The sequence below is a fragment of the Pocillopora verrucosa genome, chromosome 6, assembly GCF_036669915.1.
Source record: "Pocillopora verrucosa isolate sample1 chromosome 6, ASM3666991v2, whole genome shotgun sequence".
Classification (NCBI taxonomy): domain Eukaryota; kingdom Metazoa; phylum Cnidaria; class Anthozoa; order Scleractinia; family Pocilloporidae; genus Pocillopora; species Pocillopora verrucosa.
Window position 1 is genome coordinate 22947390 of NC_089317.1, and position 18556 is coordinate 22965945.

The 18556-nt window shown below is 37.8% G+C and overlaps 2 protein-coding genes across 2 annotated transcripts; both read left to right on the top strand.

Annotated features, from left to right (window-relative positions):
• Nucleotides 1–1561: 1561 nt before the first annotated feature.
• LOC136281817 (uromodulin-like) lies at nt 1562–6169 on the top strand. Its single transcript, XM_066168839.1, has 6 exons — nt 1562–1610; nt 2978–3319; nt 4128–4277; nt 4381–4497; nt 5387–5515; nt 5802–6169. Exons 2-6 carry the CDS (start codon nt 3001–3003, stop codon nt 6167–6169), a joined length of 1083 nt encoding a protein of 360 aa, XP_066024936.1. The 5' UTR covers nt 1562–1610; nt 2978–3000.
• Nucleotides 6170–9455: 3286 nt separating this feature from the next.
• On the top strand, nt 9456–13555 carry LOC131770393 (uromodulin-like). The gene is made up of 4 exons (XM_059086103.1): nt 9456–9777; nt 10721–10870; nt 12319–12447; nt 13188–13555. The coding sequence occupies exons 1-4, from the start codon at nt 9456–9458 to the stop codon at nt 13553–13555; spliced, it is 969 nt and encodes a 322-aa protein (XP_058942086.1).
• Nucleotides 13556–18556: the final 5001 nt, after the last annotated feature.

The following is an 18556-nucleotide window of genomic DNA, read 5'->3' on the forward strand; positions in this document are numbered from 1 at the left end:
GTTACGTGAAAATTTAAAAATTGAAAAAAACCTAGAAAAATTTGTCTGTGCTGTACAATGAGTGCATCTCCAAGATGGACTTGATGGCACGAATGCCAGAAGAAAGTCATGTGGAGACATTGCGGAGCAAAACAGCAGGATGAGATGAGAAGTTTTGCAAAGATTCAACATTCAATTAACATGCAAATTAACCTTTTTCATGTCATCTTGTACCATGCACCTCCAGTGTGCCTCGCAAAAACAAATACTTATCTCTCTTAATAAACTCGGGTCGCCACTTTCATTACTGTACAGCTTCACGTGTAGAAACGGTAGGGAAACTGGAGGACTGCAAAAGATCCTGTCAAAAAATTTAGAATGGAAAATGGGGTGGATAGGGGAATACGTCGTTCCCCGTGACATCAGGTACCTGCGGTTTTTAATCTTTTATTTCGCATTTTGCTCTTAAGCGCCATGATAAAAGAAATGAGATGAAAGTGAAAACAGCGCACAATAAATATCAAACTTTTAGAAACTTTATACTGGTGTCTTAGACGACCTCTTTTAAAATTTTTTTTAATTTTACTCCTAAAAGGTTTGTTTCATACACAAATTAAAATTTAATGCATTTTTTAATCTCAAAAATAAGCTGTTCGAGAGAAACTGAGAGCTGTGACTTAAGCCTTTACGTCAAACTTGTGTTTTTTTGTGACATTCACTCGAGAAGAAGAAAAGGGAGGTAGATCTCCTACTGCAAAATTGTACAGAAAGTATATCGTTTGCAAGGATAATTTAAATGTCGTTTGTCCCATGAAGGGAGCCACAAACACAAATATATCTGTGCGTGAAAGTAATTTCATGCGCATGGACTGAGTGACTAATTAAAGATGAGAAACTTATTTTACATCTGCAAACTGCACAAAGCTTTGAAGAAAAACTATTCATTTTCTTAGTTTGCAGAAAGTTTGAGCTCAAAGCATCAAATTATATAAAAAGATAAATAAAACACAACGTACCGAAAGTGACGAATTCAAAGAAGGTGGAAAGAAGAGAGTAAGATAAATGGAAGACTTGAGGGAAAATATTCGTCACTCTTTCTTTCTTTATGGATGAGGGACACAAATTTGTATTTTTTGTTTTGTTTTTTGTTTTGTTTTTTTGCATCTTATAAGCAAAGATAGCTTTATTGTGCCAGAAGTCAGGATAGTTTTCTACAAAATGCACTCAGACTTTGAAATTCTTCAAATTTAAATCAGCATATCCTTAATTCGCCATCACGGCATATTTAACTTTTGAAGAACTACAGGTAAGCCAAGTTCGATTTACGAGAATATCTGCACTATGTACTTGTTTCGCCATAGGATTTTTTGATGAAAACGGGTAGTAATATATCGATCTTGGGCTTTTTTTTTTGGTCTCTAGGAACATATGAGGGAATTGAATATCTGAGCCAAGAGTTGCTTTGCTCACAGTCACTTCGCCTCAGGGAAGTCCACAGGGGGTAACAATTCAGAAGGCTTTATAGTTTACCGAGTGTTTAAATGGGCTTCAGTTTAGTTGGGTTACTGTAGTTATACGGAGGAAAAACCCACCGGGAAAGACCCTGAGGAACTATTTAGTATCTCCAATAGGTAGGTTGAATGATACGGCATTCCAAAATATGTGATTTTGAGATATGAAAAATTGTCTTCTAAAGTGCAGAAAAGAAAAAAATTAACCATGCTCCGCAGTTGTACCCTGTAACCTTGATTATTCCCTTGAATCTTTGGTACATAGTATTGAACCACGGTCTCCATTCCAAGTTCTGTCTTTCTATTTCTCTCTACATACTGAAGTTATAATTCAGGAGCTGCAATCAACGCACGGTTTCCTTACTTCGTCTTACTCGCAAGTTTAGGAGCATAGCATCTCAATTTTAAAAGAGATTGTCCATTCGATTGCGAATATTTTTTCTGCCGTTATTCCTGAAGAATATGCCATTCGAAAAAGATTTTATGACCTTCATTTTTCAATTTAATTAAAACTAAATTGTTTGGGTAACACGCCAGATGAAAATGTCACTTATAAGAGAGAAAAAAACCGTGAATCCCTCGCTCTGTGATGATTTTGGCCAAATGTGATTATTCGAATGAAGAGTCAGTATCTTTAAACTTACTTCTCTTGAGATTTTTATTGTAAGTTGTTGTAGATGTTTGCTTTTTGATAGCGTAAAATAGATCTGCTGCAGCAACTGAATGTGAATATCATCGGACAGCGTGATAAAGAGTTCATATTCCAGCCTTTTTCTTCTTCATTTTTATTTGCTTGTTTATTATCGAAGAAACGACTTTTTATCGTCAACATATTCTAATGAAGAAGATTCATCCTCTACTTAGTAAAACAAAAACTAATAACAAAACATAACAACAAAGAGTATGGAGTACAGAATCTTTGCAAAACTTCTCATCTCATCCTCAATCCACTGTATTTTCAAAATTCCCACATTTGAGTCGTTCAATTCATTACAAAAACCCAAAATCCGCTGAATTTTCAAGAGTTTTTCTTCTTCAGTTTGATTACCGAGTCACCTTTACCACATCCTGTGATTCAGTGTGCTCCAGAGCCCACGCATGAATTACTATTAGTCAAGACTTGATCCCGTCACTAAGACTAATAGCAAACATGGATTAATACAAAGGAACCGACGGAGATTGAAGAGCCTAAAGGTGGCTGATATTCCATCAAAAGAGATGTTGAAAATCCTCAATTTAAACTACCTATCTTCACTATACCTATCAAGGTAGATTGGAAAATGACGCCATGTTGATTTAACAATCGATGTGGTGCTTTCAAACTTCAAATTGCATGATTTTAACCGACAAATTAATTTTAAAACACTCTCTGCCCTGCCTTCTGCCCGTTCTTTCAAGAACTCATCAAAATAAGTTATATTTAGAATATTGGAATAAAAAAAAAAATTAAAATGATAATGAAAGGCAGTTTATTTCTTCTTGTCAAGGTCAGAAATCGTATCTGCCACGAATGGCTTGGAAACAAATCAAAGCCCACATTATAATACTGTTAATGGTGTCTGTCGCTCTCCGACATCTTACCAGCCAGCAGTGTGGGACTGATCTTCACTCAGTCTACCAGATGATGCTTCAAGGCCACACCTTTAAGACCTTGAAGACCCAACCAGGTACAACAGAATGCAGACGGGCCTGCCTCGCTGATATCAGATGCCAAAGCTATAACGTCGTGTTCAAAGGGATATGTGAGTTAAATAACAGAACTAAGGAGGCTAGACCGGACGATTTTGTCAAAGACTTGGAGCGATATCACGTGAAAAGCTCAACAAGAGGTAAGAAAACTAATTAAAAGTAAACTATTTATGAGAAACGAGTTACTAACTTCAGAAAACATCTAGCGTGGATTATGTTAAACCTGTCATTCGTATGATATCCATGATGTCTTCTCCATAGAGATGTCCTCTCCATAGTTCTCCATGGTTTAGTCGCGTAAAGAGGCCAACAAAGTCGGAGATGACTCGCGCGAGCCTGTTATTTTCTCGGTTCCATGTCAAAACTTACAACTTTATTCATCACGAAATCATTATAGTTTATACAGAGTGCGGTGCTCGTGCTTATGTTAATTGTATAGTTGTGCGTGCTGTGCGAGTGCGAAGGTGACAATTACATAGTGTAACAAGCCAGCAAAAGGCTCAGGTCAAGTAAAAGAGTAATGGAACGCTCGATTGTGATGGAAAGTTACTCTGTTCAAAGCTGGATAAGCGCAATTCCGTTCTCTGTAATAAATAACAGGACTTCAATTTCGCAATAGTAAAGGAACATAAAAAACTTAAATTGCTCAGTTTTCTGTTGTAGGGCCAAGGTAAGAAGCGCTGTGAACGAAAAATACGAAAAATGGAACTCGTGCATTATTTTCCTCACGTGGATTTCCAAAAACCTAACGTCAAGCAAGTCCTGAATCTATAAGATTTTCCAACGAGGCGCGTGCTGGAGGCTTGGGTCGAATCTCAAACTTTTCCTCAAAGTCCAATTGGCTACAAAAGCAAAACAACACAGAAACACAGATTGCCTGGAGACCCTTTCGTTTAACATCTTCCGGGCCAAAAACGGCGTTTTAAATTTTGTTTCTTTCACACCCAGTCCCACTAGGTTCCGTTCCTGGGCTGCCAGCCGATTCGTGTAAAGAAATCAAGGCGAGTGAGGGTGGACAAGCGATCAGCGGTAATTATTGGTTGGATTCCACCAGATCTGGAAATTCTATCTTAGCTCGCTGTGACATGAAAACAGAGGGTAGGGAAAACAAAATACTTTCTTCTCTCACATGTGCGTAGCGAATATTGACAGAAAAAAAATATGGAATGTCTATTGATTATTTGTTATCTTTTTGGTTTAGTTGCAGATTATTGCATCAAGCATAAGTGTCAGAACAGTGCAGCATGTGTAAACAGGCATGTGAATTACACGTGTGCGTGCACCTCATCAGGATGGACTTTACCCTATTGCGAAAAAGGTAGAATCTAAGTACTAAATCTGAGTAGGGTTTTTAGTAAATATCAATTGTGTTTATTCTCTTTCGTATGACCTTTTAGATATCAATGAATGCAAAGCAGGCATCCACGATTGCCATAGCAACGCTGAATGCCAAAACACTAATGGCTCCTACATCTGTAGCTGTAAACCAGGATTTCAAGGAGACGGGAAACAGAATTGCAATGGTGAGAAAAGCCTTCATGGCTATGAACTCATTATTCCAAAAATTTGGTTTTTTTTCTTGAAAAGGAAATCCTCAGAATAAAAAATTCTTATGATGTGGTTAAAACTTAGAACACCGGCCTCATTTGACTACTTTTACTTTAAGGACTTCAACCAACTCTGCTCCTTGAAGGGTCCATCGGACACCCTCTTTCTATGTTTACGAGACTTTTTGCTGGCCTCCCTACAGATAATGCCATTTTTATCCCGGTCAGTTTGTTAGAACAGCTACACCTTCAGTATTATCTTAGCGACTTAGTGCTTAATGGTTTTAAGCATGGGCCTAATATCATTTCCATTCTTTATTCTCGATCTGAACCTGGTCCAAAGTATTAACCTGCTCTCTCTCTCTCTCTCTCTCTCTCTCTCTCTCAATGAAAGTGTGCAACTTCTTTGTCAGTGCATTCGTTGAATTCCTGGTGTCTGATACGTCAAACTCAAAATTTTTAGCCATAAATTTAAGCATTGTTCTTAACTTGAAGAACATTATATTTAAGTGAAGAAATGGTCCTCTTAATCAGGTGAGCAACAACTAAGCAATTTACCACTGAGACAAAGTTGTTCTTTCACCGTTGAAGCCGTTCCATTCCTATTTCTAATCGTGTGAGTTTCCGACTTATTATTTTGGACTTATCTCTGATATTTAGATATCAACGAATGTACAGAAGGATCTCACGATTGCCATCGTGACGCTACTTGTCAGAATACTGCAGGCTCGTATAGGTGTACATGCAATTCAGAATACATTGGTGATGGACTGAATTGCGAGCCTAAAGGTGGGTAGGACTGTTATAAATATGCCAAGAGTCTAGCATCAAGAGCTCACGATCACCGCTTTAATAGGTTTTTATCTTACTACTGTAGTGCCCTTTTGAACATCTTTCAGTGTCGTTTTTGCCTTCATCATGACTTAACATTGTTGTTTTGGAAAAAATCTGGGCGATAACCTCTGAGTATGAATGCAGGCTAGTTAATGACTGCGTTGGCACGAGAGTTTTTGGTCAAGTTTCACATACGATCATCTATCATTCTAAGCTGTTTGTCTGTCATTTTTATACCCAGAATGTAGCAACTACAAGGCTTTAAATTCTCATCAAAGGAAGAAATCTTATAAGTCACGTTCACCATATAGATGCGACAATAAACTGAATACGATGTGGTACCGTTTTACTGGAGCCGCAGGTACAAGAATGCCCACTTCATGTGTCACTTTCAAAAGATGTGGCGGAAAGAGACCAGGTTGGTTGAGTGGTGGTCATCCAAACAAAATTGATGGCAGAGTGTCCAGGACGGTTTATTTCCGCTCGTCCAATCACTGTAAAGTTAGATCGAAGACTATTCAAGTTAGAAACTGCGGTTCTTATTATGTCTACTACTTAAGCGCTGTAGACTCTGGTTCAAACTGCCATCGTTTCTGTGGCACTGGATAAATCACTTTTGCATTCTAGGTAACTTGCGGAACCAAGGCATCCTGGATAATTGGACCAGGCTGTCTTAGGCTATCTATAATTTGGGACTTCTCTCATGAGCTTGAGGCTGGATACTTGTACTCGTGTCTATAACTTAGCTACGGTTTGCCATTGTATTTAATCAAAAATATTTTACAACACTCAAGCCAAAATCGTGCGAACACTTTTGCCTGAGGTTCTAAATATAGTGATAGCTTTTACAGCTAACGGTTAGAATTTCGGCCATTATACGGCTAGCAGCTGCTATCATTCCATCATGTTGTCACCGGGAATGGATCCACAGATGTGCATAATTGACTAAAATCAAACGGGTCATTGACATTTTTGAATGAACATGAACTTCTAAAAGGACAAAAGTCCCGGTTTGCGCGCCCAAAGAAAAATCTATAGCAGTGTCCATCTTTAAACTTCACTTCTTAGTAAAACTCGAAAAATATAATTTTTGTTCGTTAGAACTAGTTAGGTTAACTTTTCTTATTTGTCAATGAAAGTTGTGTGGTTTGCTTTTGGTCTGTGTTAAAGTTTCTCGTTTTTTCTGATTAATTGGTTTATCTGTGTTTTCATTTATTTACTCATTTATTACTTTCACTGCGTCAAGCATTATTACCCTTAGTACTGTTCGTAAAGTTAGTTTTGTACGAATAATGTGATGCTTTTGAATTGTCTAGGTGACCTGTGGGTAATGTTTTTCTCATTGTGTACTAGTGAATATTTCATCAATATGTAGTATGTAAATATATCATCAGTATGTGCTGAAAGTGAAGTATAGAACGCTCTTCAGTTGAGTGTCGTAAGACCAAAACCAAAGGTATAACAACAGCCAATCAGAATAAGGGAAATATCACAAGGAGTCAATCAGAACTCGAAGTAAAAACGAACAAACTACTTGAAGCGTGGGAAAACGTGGGTGGCCAAGGCGCGACTGCTTTGAGGTTTGAATTTGATTTTTTGAGAGAGTGATGCGAGTTTTCAAGACCAATCACAGAGTGAAGTAAAGCAAATCTAAAGCAATCCCAGATTCCTTTCGATACATAGTGTAAAATGACTCTGTATTTAAAAAGGTACCAACGACAATGACAATACCATCATTGTAAGCAAGAATAGTTATCAGTCAGCATTGTTAGTGTCGTGAGTAATGTATTGCGACTAATGGTAGAATACTAATAAATATTGTAGCAAATGCAAGTGCTGTTAGTAATGTAAATAAGTGAGTAAGTTTAAGTAACTCAAAAAAAATACACACTCTGTCAATCTCTCCATCTCGTGCTTATTAGGTTGTGTTTGTTTTTCCCCTCGCGAACATTTCAAGGTCCACAGCAACGCTTCTTTAGATCACTGAGGCCTGAAGTCCAAATTGTCGGCCTAATTTGAGAAATGATGAGCAACGCTTAAGCACTATTGTCATTCAATGAGATGTAAATAAGAGGCCCTGTGTTCCCTAGTTTTTGCCTTAAATTCTTCTTTCCAGATTTTTGTTAGTTTATGCCTGTTTTTCCACAATGCCCAGAAATTTATTGACATTTCTGAAATAAAATATGAACTAAATTTTCCTTGCATTCTAAATGTATGGCCAATTCAGTAATTGTTTAAGCAGCTTTAAAGCGTTATCCCCACACATGCTTTTCAAACAAAAAACCGTTCTATTGAGATATTTTAACCACCGCCACTTATCGGCGAAGGAAAGCAAACCTTGCTTGTCTCCTCCAGAAATGGTTTTAAATATCACTTTTTATACATCATGGTACTTCTAAATTATTAATGTTTGGATGAGCTTTTGATTAATTTCAATACTCCGACCTCGTGTCGCCTTTGATAACTAATTTCTTTGTTCGCTTGTTATCAACAAATATCTGAAAGAAAAAAAATTATTGACAATTCATCCGAGAGTCTAACTCACCCACCCACTCTCCCACACTCCCGTTCGCCGTCTCTCACAGTTTTTATCTTCATCATATTAAGGAAAAAAGCTGAAGATTAGCTAGGAATGATGTTTTACAATAAAATAAATTTCAAATTGCAACTTTTAGTTTCAAATTTTTGATAATACTTGAGTATTTCTGCAGCTTTCAACGGCCCTCGTTTAATATTAATGGTACCAATTAATACATTGTATTTGTCATGACCATTGTCTCAAATCCTACCGTCCTAAGATGACAACAGCCGGGCTGGTGAGGTGAATGGAATATTGGTGAATACCGAAATTATCGCATAACCTTCAAGGCTGGAAGCTGTTTGGTGATACCTCACATGGGTTAGGTAAGCGCACATTGTTTTACATTTTTGTTGGATGTCACCTCAATTTTTGACTGCAATTGGGTAAGTGCAGCTGTAGAAAGATATTTAGACGAATCAGCCAAAAAGAAAGAAAATATGGAAGCTGCTAAAAAGTTGTACCAAAGGCGGGAAAACAGCATTACAGCTCGGCAATTTCTTGCCGATAACCGAGAGGCTGACTTCTAACATGAAAATAAAATTTAATTAACTGGATGAATAAACTAAGAGCAGTCCTCCTTGTACACATAACTCACCACTCGAGTTGCTTGAAAATCTGTAGAGTTTCAGAATATTTTCCCACTTGCGCTAAAATTCATGTTTGGAAAAGGGGACTTCTTTGAATCTATCAGACATTTTGCCTTCACAGAAGAAAGGGAAATTTTTTTTTTTACTTCAAACTGACAAAAAATTATTTTTGTGATAATAATGAGGATTCTGATCTTTTTCCAGCTACCGACAAAACTGAAGCTTCACTAATTATCGTAGAAACTTGGGCTGTTAAGTCTCTTTGTGATGAAAACAGCTCTAAAGATTTGTAACACCTGACAAGCTTTTGATATGAACATCCGCAAGAAAATTTTAATCTGTCCCAATACTAAGCTTCAAAAGGTCATCGTGAATTCTAGTATGGAAATAAAATTTAATCTTATGACTTATCACGTTACCAGCAACTCCAGAAGGCCAACAGGAGAACAAGCGCATCAGATCTTTCAATTCAATTCGCATTAATTGCAGGTCAAATTTCACCATTCTACTGTAACAATGAAATCATTTATCGCCTTAGCATCTACCTTTTTCAGAGTAGGTAGTCCATCAATTGTTGGCGTTTCGTCATCATGAATGAAAAAAAAAAAATAACGAGGGAATAGAAATCCTTCCTCGTGATCACTAGATTAGTTAACATTCAGAATTTTCCGGTACAAAAAATATCTAATTTCATTTTTGTCCCGACTAGAAATCGTATCGACAACCTATGGCTCGGCTTCATCTCACTTTCTACATCAATGTATTTTTTCTGGTGTCTCATGTTCTCCACTACATCGCCTGCCAACAGTGTGAGACCGACCATTACTCTATTTATCAAAGGATGCTTCAAGGTTACACCTTTAAGGCGTTGAAGATGCAATCAGGTTCCCTGGAATGTAGACAAGCGTGCCTCGCTGATATCAGATGTCAAAGCTATAACGTCGTGTTCAAAGGGATATGTGAGTTAAATAACAGAACTAAGGAGGCCAGGCCAGAGAATTTTGTTAAAGACCTGGGCAGGTACTACAAACAGAGAGATTTTAAAAGAGGTAAGAAACAAAACGAATTGAAGCATTTCTTTGAAGCTGATGTCAAAGCTGATGTCCCATTCATTAAAGTCTGGATATTATTTCGATTGTAAATAGAATTAAAGAAATGATAAGTTATGAGCTCGGTAAAGAAATGGAGAAAGATGCTTGTCACGAGCGTGAGACGAAGAAAAAATTCTGACGTAATAGACCTCGCCCTCCTTCGGCTAAGTGGTAGAGCATCGGAGCGCGGAATTCGAAGGTCTTAGGATCGATTCCTGATGGGGACTCAGAATTTTTTGTATGTCCCACGCTCGTGACAAGACGAAAAACATCTTTCTCCATTTTGATTGTTCCAGTTGTCACAAGTAGTTAGTAAGAATCGTGTCTTTTTGGTTATTCAGGGTCTTTGCCGTGTAAAAAAGTTTAAAAAAATGTAAAATTTTCGGTAAAACTGGTTACCTGGTCAAACAATAAGAGACGATAAATCTCTCCCACAGGTAACTCCGTTTTCAGACAACAAAATCGGTCGCTGTGACAAAAAACTGAAAAGTATCGGTTCTCTTGGGGAAGATTAGGAAGGACGTATTGTTACCTCGGATGAGTTGCGCCCGAAAAACTAGGATGCGTTTTCTGTTAAAACTCATGGGCATAGAGAACGACGATCTGGCTTCCAAGGCCCTCGTTGCTAATTTCCAGCGGAACAGTTGCTCGAGGCTTAGGTCAAATTCAACATTTAATTTTGACAAATAATTTGCAAGCAAAACAAACGATATAAGGAAAACACTAACCGAGACACGAGTGATTATGATTCGAACCAAAACCTCGTGATGGCTGATGACCAAAAAGGATCATGAAGCTTGCCTTAACAACACCGAAAGACCTTTTCATTTGTAAATTACCCGCAAGAAAACAAATCGAAAACAACTCGTTTATTTAACCAGTCTATCTCGATTTGCCCCAGCTCCTCTCGGATCCATTCGTGAGCTGCCAGCTATATCATGCAAAGAAATCAAGGCGAGCGAGGGAGGACAAGCGGTCAGTGGTTATTATTGGTTGGATTTAATCAGATCTGGAGACTCTTTTTTAACTTACTGTGACATGGTTAAAGAAGGTGAGAAAGAAATTATACCAACTGGATTCTCGCTCACATTTTTTTTCATCAACATTATACTCTGTTGTTTTCGCTTACGGTAATTAACACTTTGCGCAGGAGCCCTGCTTTGTGATATTTTCCTCCCAATTTTCTTATTTTAGAATTTTTTTGTACAAATTTCATCGCTGACATATCTTATTCACGTTTTAATTTTTGCAAGGTCAACTTCGGTTATGTTTCAAGTTCTCCCGTTTTTTCGTCCATATCGAGTTCAATTGCTAAAGCTTTTGTAAATACCTTTACTTTTTCTATTCTTTTTCCTTTTGTATTATGTCGTTGCTGTTATCTTTCAATTTGAGTCGCTCGGTAACTCGTCATTAAAAGTTTTTTTTTTTTTTTTTTTTAAGGAAGGCCAAAATCAAAGCTATATCGTTTGAAACAGTACATTTATCGAGTTGAAACAAATTACAGCTTTTCGCTTTAAAACTTCATTTTCCTATTTATACCCGACATGCATTAACAGAAACAAGACTGAAGCTCTGTGGGATTCTTATCATGCGCTATATCTTTTGAAAAAGTTGCAGACCAATGCTTCAAACATCTGTGTCAGAACAACGCAACCTGTATAGAAGGTCACGTGAATTACACGTGTGCATGTGATTCATCGGGATGGAGTGGAACCTACTGTGAAAAAGGTAGAATCTGATGGCGTATTGCTAAATCTTGACACTGTTATCAATTACATACACCACTGTTTTTTCTTCCCTTCATTGTCTTAATAGACGTCGACGAATGCGTAGACAACCCCACTGTCTGCCATATTAACGCCGTTTGCCTAAATACTGAAGGATCCTACATCTGCAGTTGTAAACCAGGATTTCAAGGAGACGGGAAAAATAATTGCAAAGGTGAGAGAACCTTCGTAAATATGAGATCTGTAAAATGAAAATGTATTTTTTTCCTTTGACATAGAGTCTTCAGTGGAAAAGAATCTTATTTATCCAAATTGGCAGCTCGTGGGATGCTTTTAATCGTAGTAATTGTGTTAATCGTACCGTTAATCGTAAATAAACTTAATCGTTAAAATTTTCCTGTCAAACATTGAGGACAAAATTTTAATCGTTAGCCGTAAAATTAAAGTCATCATCAGGTGTATAGATGTGTACCGGAGAGTTAACGTTGTTATGGAAGTCCAACCAAATACTTATGGATAACTTTTTGAGATTAGCAATACTTCTAGTCGCCTCTTCCTGCAGCAACCGCAAGGAGCTCCAGCTGAATGGTCCTCTAGGCTCGTGTGCACGCTTTACCTTGTCTAGGTCTAGCAGCACTGATTTAAAATGACTTTTCTGCTTCTTGGTTTATTTTTGTTTTGTTGTAAGAGGCTATCATCTCTATCTGTAATCATAAGAGTTGTTACTATGTGAGTTGCAGTAATATTTGGGAATTTATCTCTGTTATTCAAGAAATCAACGAGTGCGCAGACGGATCTCACAATTGCCATAGAGACGCCACTTGCCAGAATACTGTAGGCGGTTATAAGTGCACCTGTAGGTCAGAATACATTGGCAATGGACTGACCTGCAAGCCTAGAGGTGGGTATCGATAGCTGCAACAATAACAACAACAACAGCAACAAATATGTTTATTTTTACTCTTTCCTGTCCTGCCTACGCTTAATTACAAAACCGATGAAATTGAAATCAGAGTGTTGGCTGCCAGGAATAACCATAAGGGCTAGCGAAAGAGTAGTATCGAGAGAATGCCGAATATCTCTCACCAACAGCTCACAACAAGCTCGTGTAACTTTATATAGTGGAACCTCGATTCAACGAAGTGCCTGGGAAACTGATTCGTTATATCGAGGCTGCGTGATATCGAGGTTCTTTCCAATACATTTTACTGCAACTTTAGCAGGGCTAAAGAGTATCGTTCGTTATTCCGAGGACTTCGTTATATAGAGGTTCGTGAAAGCGAGGTTCCACTGTATATTACTATTTATATATTGTTATGAATTTGTCTCCCTCCCAACATAACTCGGTTGGTGGCATTCGATTCGATGGTTACTTAGGTTTGAATCTAGTCGAAGCTTGTTTTTTATCAGAATTCTTTTTAGCTATTGTCAAAATTGCAGACCATTTGTGAGGATCATTTCTTTGCTCGAGTTTCATATGCAGGTCAATTGAAATTTTCTTATACATCATTCGAGCTCTTGTCCAGCGATGCTTGTTTAAGAAATCTTCGCTTGCGCTGGAGAAATTGTGGAAAATGCAAATTTTAAAATATTCGATTATCTTGTTCCAAATTGTTTGTCTGTTTTTTTTTTCTTGTTCAGAATGTATAAACTACGCAGTTATTTTTGGTAGTAAAAGGAAAAGAACTTATAAATCAAAACAGCCATATTTGGACGACGGTGACCTGAATGGCTGGTACCGTTTCCAAGGGCAGGCAGGTACAAAAATGGCCACTTCATGTGTGCCTTTCAAAAGGTGCGGTGGACTGAGACCCGGCTGGCTCAAAGGTGGTCATCCCAGCAAAGAAGATGGAAGGGTGAACAGGAGGGTTTATTTCCGCTCGTTTAATAATTGTGAAGAAGTATTCAACGTCGTTAAAGTTAGAAACTGTGGTCCTTTCTTTGTCTACTTCATACGCGGGACAGCACCAGGAACGTCAAATCCCGAACGTTACTGTGGTTCCGATTAAAATCAAATAGCTATTTTGGGTAACCTGTGCCACGAACGCACGCTTACCATTATCGGATGGTGGGGAGGGAGGGAGAGGGGACCTATTTTTAGTATTAATCGCCTCCAAGACAAGATGCCACGACTCATTTTCTCGGTGCCACCAAAGGCGAGAAATTAAAAAGTTTTTATTTTGTGGACTTCATTTCGGGTAAAAATTGTGTCATCGGGAGTAAGAGACCGGTCATTAAGATTTTTTTGGTTGTGTCATCATAAAATTTACATGATCTCCCCTAAGTCTCTGTAATGTACTTATGATCCTCTTCATTGGCAGTTAATAGACAGTCCATGTCCAATAGTCCATGTCCAATAGTCCCCCCTTTAGAAGCTGTCGGCGACGAATGACCACCCCCCCATCCCCCTCCCATCCCCCTTGAAAACCATGTCATTCCACTCAAAAAAATTATCCACCGCCCTACCCCTTAGGCGACAAATAATGACCGCAGGAACTGGTTGTTTTCTGCCACTCACGATTATGAGCGTAATTTTCTTTTTAAAAAGAAATACAGCCCAAGTACGGAACCGATCAGAACGATGGAATTTACCTCAGGATTATCTTGCCATATAACTATGATGTATATATGTATAGTATCGCGATATAGGAAGGCAAACATCTATCAAATTTTTTCCGAAGTGAATCATTTCCTTAGCATATACCTCACATGTCGAATAACTAGTGAACAAAAAATCACTTCATTTTTGGTAATAGAGTATCGCCATATGGTCAGAAATTAAAATAGCGAAAATATCCATCAGAAGCGGAATTTCAGTTGCAATGTCAGGAAAGAAAGTCCACGAAAAAACCAAACAAATGTCAATAACAATGGTCAATCAAGACAAATCATATTTAATTGTATTGTAACTCATAAAGCTGTAGGGAAGTTTGCTTAAACCCTTTACATCCTATTATTAGTATGTATATTCTCCATACTGTTCTCTATACATTTCCATGGTGCTGACAAAGAGAATTTGTTTAACAATCAAGAGTCTCTTTAGTTGGTGATCATTTCCTTTATTCCCGTGACCCTCATGTTTGATTCAGGGTGATATTGTAAGGAGAAATTATATGCTAGTCACTCTTCGGCTAGGGTCAAAGGGTTTAAAATGACTAGCAGTAATGAGTGAAGGTAAATCAACGAAACTCATAGACACTGCATTCAGAAGGTTACTCAGCACATAGGCTTCGTCCAGCATGAATTGCATACAAGAAATGAATTCTATAATTAAAAGAACTTGATTTGTAAATACCTTAATTGAAATAAATCAAAAGCTTTATATTTATGCTTTCCTTTAATCTTTAAGATATACACCGAAAGAAAAATAGGTTTTTAACAATTTGTAAAAAATTAATCAGTATTATAAGAACTGCATGGTTTATAGACTGTTGGCGTTTATAACGATAAAGAGAAAAACCAAATAATTACTTCTTCAAGTGTTATAACATTTTTAACATTTTGGTGGCCTCTGCATAGCAGAAGTCAGTAATTAACAATCACAAAAAAAGCGTATTCTACTGAGGCAAATTCATGTCTCCTTTTAAACTGAATAACGTGGCTCAGTAGAAAATAATCAGGTGCAATTGGAATAAGTTCTTATCAGCCAAGATTTTGCTGACAATACAAACAAATTCCCAAAAGTTCAAATTTCCAATTTATAATCTCGTCTAGAATGAAAAACGAAAACCTCGTTACAAATAATTAACACCCTTATCAAATTCTTGATTTGGCTTAATGACCAGCTGGAGTTAAAGATAAGTTTCTTCTGTTTTATTCTGCTTGTTGCATCACATAATACCGACATTTGGGGAGTTATCTTGATGGAGTAAACTTCACAAAAAAACCCAATGAATCGCCAAGAAAATCTTATCATCTACATGCTTTTTATGGGGTCTTTGATGTTGCAAAGAATTGTAAGCCAGCATTGTAAAGGCGACATTTACTCTGATTATCAAATGATGCTCAAAGGCCACACGTACAAGACTATTAAAGTTCGACGAGGTTCGCTTGACTGCAGACAAGCCTGCCTCGCTGACACCAGATGCCGAAGCTACAACGTGCTCTTTATCCAACAGATATGTGAGTTAACTAACAGTACCAAAGAAGCCAGCCCAGATGATTTTATGCAGAATAACGAAAGATATCACATGGCAAAAAGTGGTAAGAATCCATGACTCTTATTGTGAATGGTACGAGAAGAATGAAACAATTGCGGGACTTATATGGCAAATTCAGTGTGCGGGGAGAATGTACATTTTGCAGGATTGCGTAACCTTTCTTCAAATAAATCAGTGCAGAAGTAATGATAACCAGTACATGATCTTTTAAAAATCTTGATTGTTTGCAAAGGCTTGATTCACTCATCAATTCTATATTTTTGGCGTGATTGTTTTGTTAAATTTTTTTTGAATGATTTTGAGATCAGTTTGTGATTAATTTTTCTTTGCCATGTAATCGTCGTTTTAATCTGAAATATGATCTTACTGTAGATTTATTCTCACTAAGGGGTAAAATGATATGTGCGGGTGGGGAGACTGGAGAGATTGCCTTAATGTGGTGATTTTGGCGTTTCGGTAGTTAATATGAGATCTTTTAATTAAACTGTTAACAATCAGGCCTGGTTAACAGTTAGATGCTTATTGAATGTCAGCAGACAGGAACCTGCTATAAAAACTAAACTTGGCGGACAGCAGAAGGGAAACTAATTGCCGAATTATTTTTATTGTATTTCTAGTATTAGAAGATTTCTGCATAAAACATCGATGTCAAAACAATGCCACATGCCTGAACGGAAAAGTGAACTATACGTGTGTGTGCAATTCATCGATGGACGGGAACCTACTGTGAAGGTAAAACTAAACTAGGTTAGCATATTAAAGCGCGAGAGAAAGTGTTCTGATTTGGTTTACTTTCATTTATCCGAGTTATTCTGTGCTGTATTACCACGTGTGAATCTTGTACCTTAGATATGGATGAATGCGCCGCAGGGTTTCATAACTGCCACAGAGACGCGATCTGTGAAAACACCGCAGGGTCGTTTAGATGCAAGTGCAAGCCAGGCTTCGACTGCACCCACGAAGGCAAGTAAAAGTAATAGTACCGGTAAGAGCTTACTTAAAAGAACCGCATCTGTGGATAAATAAAAACTGCGGAAGAATGGAATTTAAACTCGATAAACAACCGCTGTTCGGGAGATTTTGGGCAAAAGGGACTGGACCCTAGAGAGCGGTCAAAAAGTCTCAGACATCTTTTGCTTTTCGCGCCGGTGATTGGCGCTACTAATCTGGTAACTTGTTTCTTTGTCCCAGAGGTGGTAAGACGAATAAAATCTTTCTTAATAAGCAAAATATTTTTTTTATTAGAATGTCTCCACTATGTGACATTGCAAAACGCTGATAGAAAAGCAACATACGTTGCCTCTCAACAACCGTTCTTGTGTGACTATGACCTCGACGCAATGTGGTATCGTTTCGAAGGAGCAGCGGGAACAAAGATGCCTACCACATGTGTAGGACCCAGCAGCTGCGGTGCTACCAGACCAGGTTGGATGAACGGTGCTCATCCCACTGTTGAAGACGGCAGAGTCAACCGGGAAGTTTGCTTCAGGAGTTGGTACGAATGTTGTAAATATACAAAGTCGATTATGGTGAGAAACTGCAGTTCTTTTTATGTTTACCATCTGGATGGCATAGCGACCAACTGTTCCGAAGCCTACTGCGCTACTGACTGAGTCTTACTTGGGATTTCTGCGGCAACCATCTCTTCTGAAGTGTTCTGCACTTGAGACTGAGCTATATTTGGGTTTCCTGTGGTGCCAACTTTACTGGACTGAACAGCACGACTGTTTATAATTCATGTAATTTAAACCGGGTCTTAATTACATAGTAATACCCGTCCATGTTTTGCAAGACTTTTCTGAAAAGAAAGTCGTTTAATGATTGCTAAGTTTTTGCAGCTTAGTACAGTGGAACTTCGATGTGATGAAATGCCAAGGGACTGGGGAAATTGGTTCGTTATATCGAAAACCTCGATTTAACGAATTTGCGGAAAAACAACCAAAATGTTCGTTATATCGAGGGATGGTTAATAGTTGTTGTTTTGTGTGTTTTTTTTCTTCTTATGTGGTGCGACGCCGCACTACCCAGCATTTTGTGATCGGAACCATTACTGTAAATGACATTTGTGCTTTTATGTCTATATGAAGCTACAGTACACTGTTTAGGTTTATACATAGTAACAGCTTGATTTTAAAGCACGGAGGACAAAGCTTAGTGGAAGTCACTGGCAAACGGAAAAAGACAGGAAGGATAAAGGGGATCTGTAGAAGTATCGATAGTATCAGGGTCGGCATTTAGAATGAGCTGTTAACTGTGAAGTTGTTTTTTTATTTTTACAGAATTGAAGGATTTTGATTCTCGTTGATCTATTACGCATTCGTCTTTTGTCACGTGTTGACCTTTGTTCGTTTCATCGGGGTATATTATACGTTTGGGCTTCTGGATTGTGTTCGTTGTAACGAGGATTTCGTTATATCGAGGTTCGCTATATGGAGGTTCTGTACCATACATTTTATTGTAACTTAAGTAGAACTGAAGAGTATCGTTCGTTAAACCGAGGACTTCGTTATGTAGAGGTTTGTTAAATCGAGGTTCTGCTGTACTATACTGTACTGAGTGTGTGATTCTTAACTTGAAAAATATTTTGACAGTATAATGCATAGAAGTTTTCCTTGTGTATTCCTTACTTCAGAATAACGAGTTTTATTACAGCGTAGTAAAGTTTTTAAAGTGTGATTTCTTTTATCTTAGAATATCACATTTTTTCACCTCGGAGTACACTGCGATTTTTCATGACACTCAACTAATGTTGACTTGACTTGTCCAGTTGTTGTTTTCAAATGGTGGGCAAGATTTCTCTGTAGAAACTATTACTGGATATAGGGGTCTCCATTCAGAAGACTTTTTACG

Coding starts and splice junctions, on each gene's coding strand:
- LOC136281817 (XM_066168839.1), top strand. CDS start 3,001: ATGGCTTGGAAACAAATCAAAGCCCACATTATAATACTGTTAATGGTG. Junction 3,320..4,127: donor CGTGAAAAGCTCAACAAGAG/GTAAGAAAACTA, acceptor TTTCACACCCAG/TCCCACTAGGTTCCGTTCCT. Junction 4,278..4,380: donor CTGTGACATGAAAACAGAGG/GTAGGGAAAACA, acceptor TTTTTGGTTTAG/TTGCAGATTATTGCATCAAG.
- LOC131770393 (XM_059086103.1), top strand. CDS start 9,456: ATGGCTCGGCTTCATCTCACTTTCTACATCAATGTATTTTTTCTGGTG. Junction 9,778..10,720: donor ACAGAGAGATTTTAAAAGAG/GTAAGAAACAAA, acceptor GATTTGCCCCAG/CTCCTCTCGGATCCATTCGT. Junction 10,871..12,318: donor CTGTGACATGGTTAAAGAAG/GTGAGAAAGAAA, acceptor CTGTTATTCAAG/AAATCAACGAGTGCGCAGAC.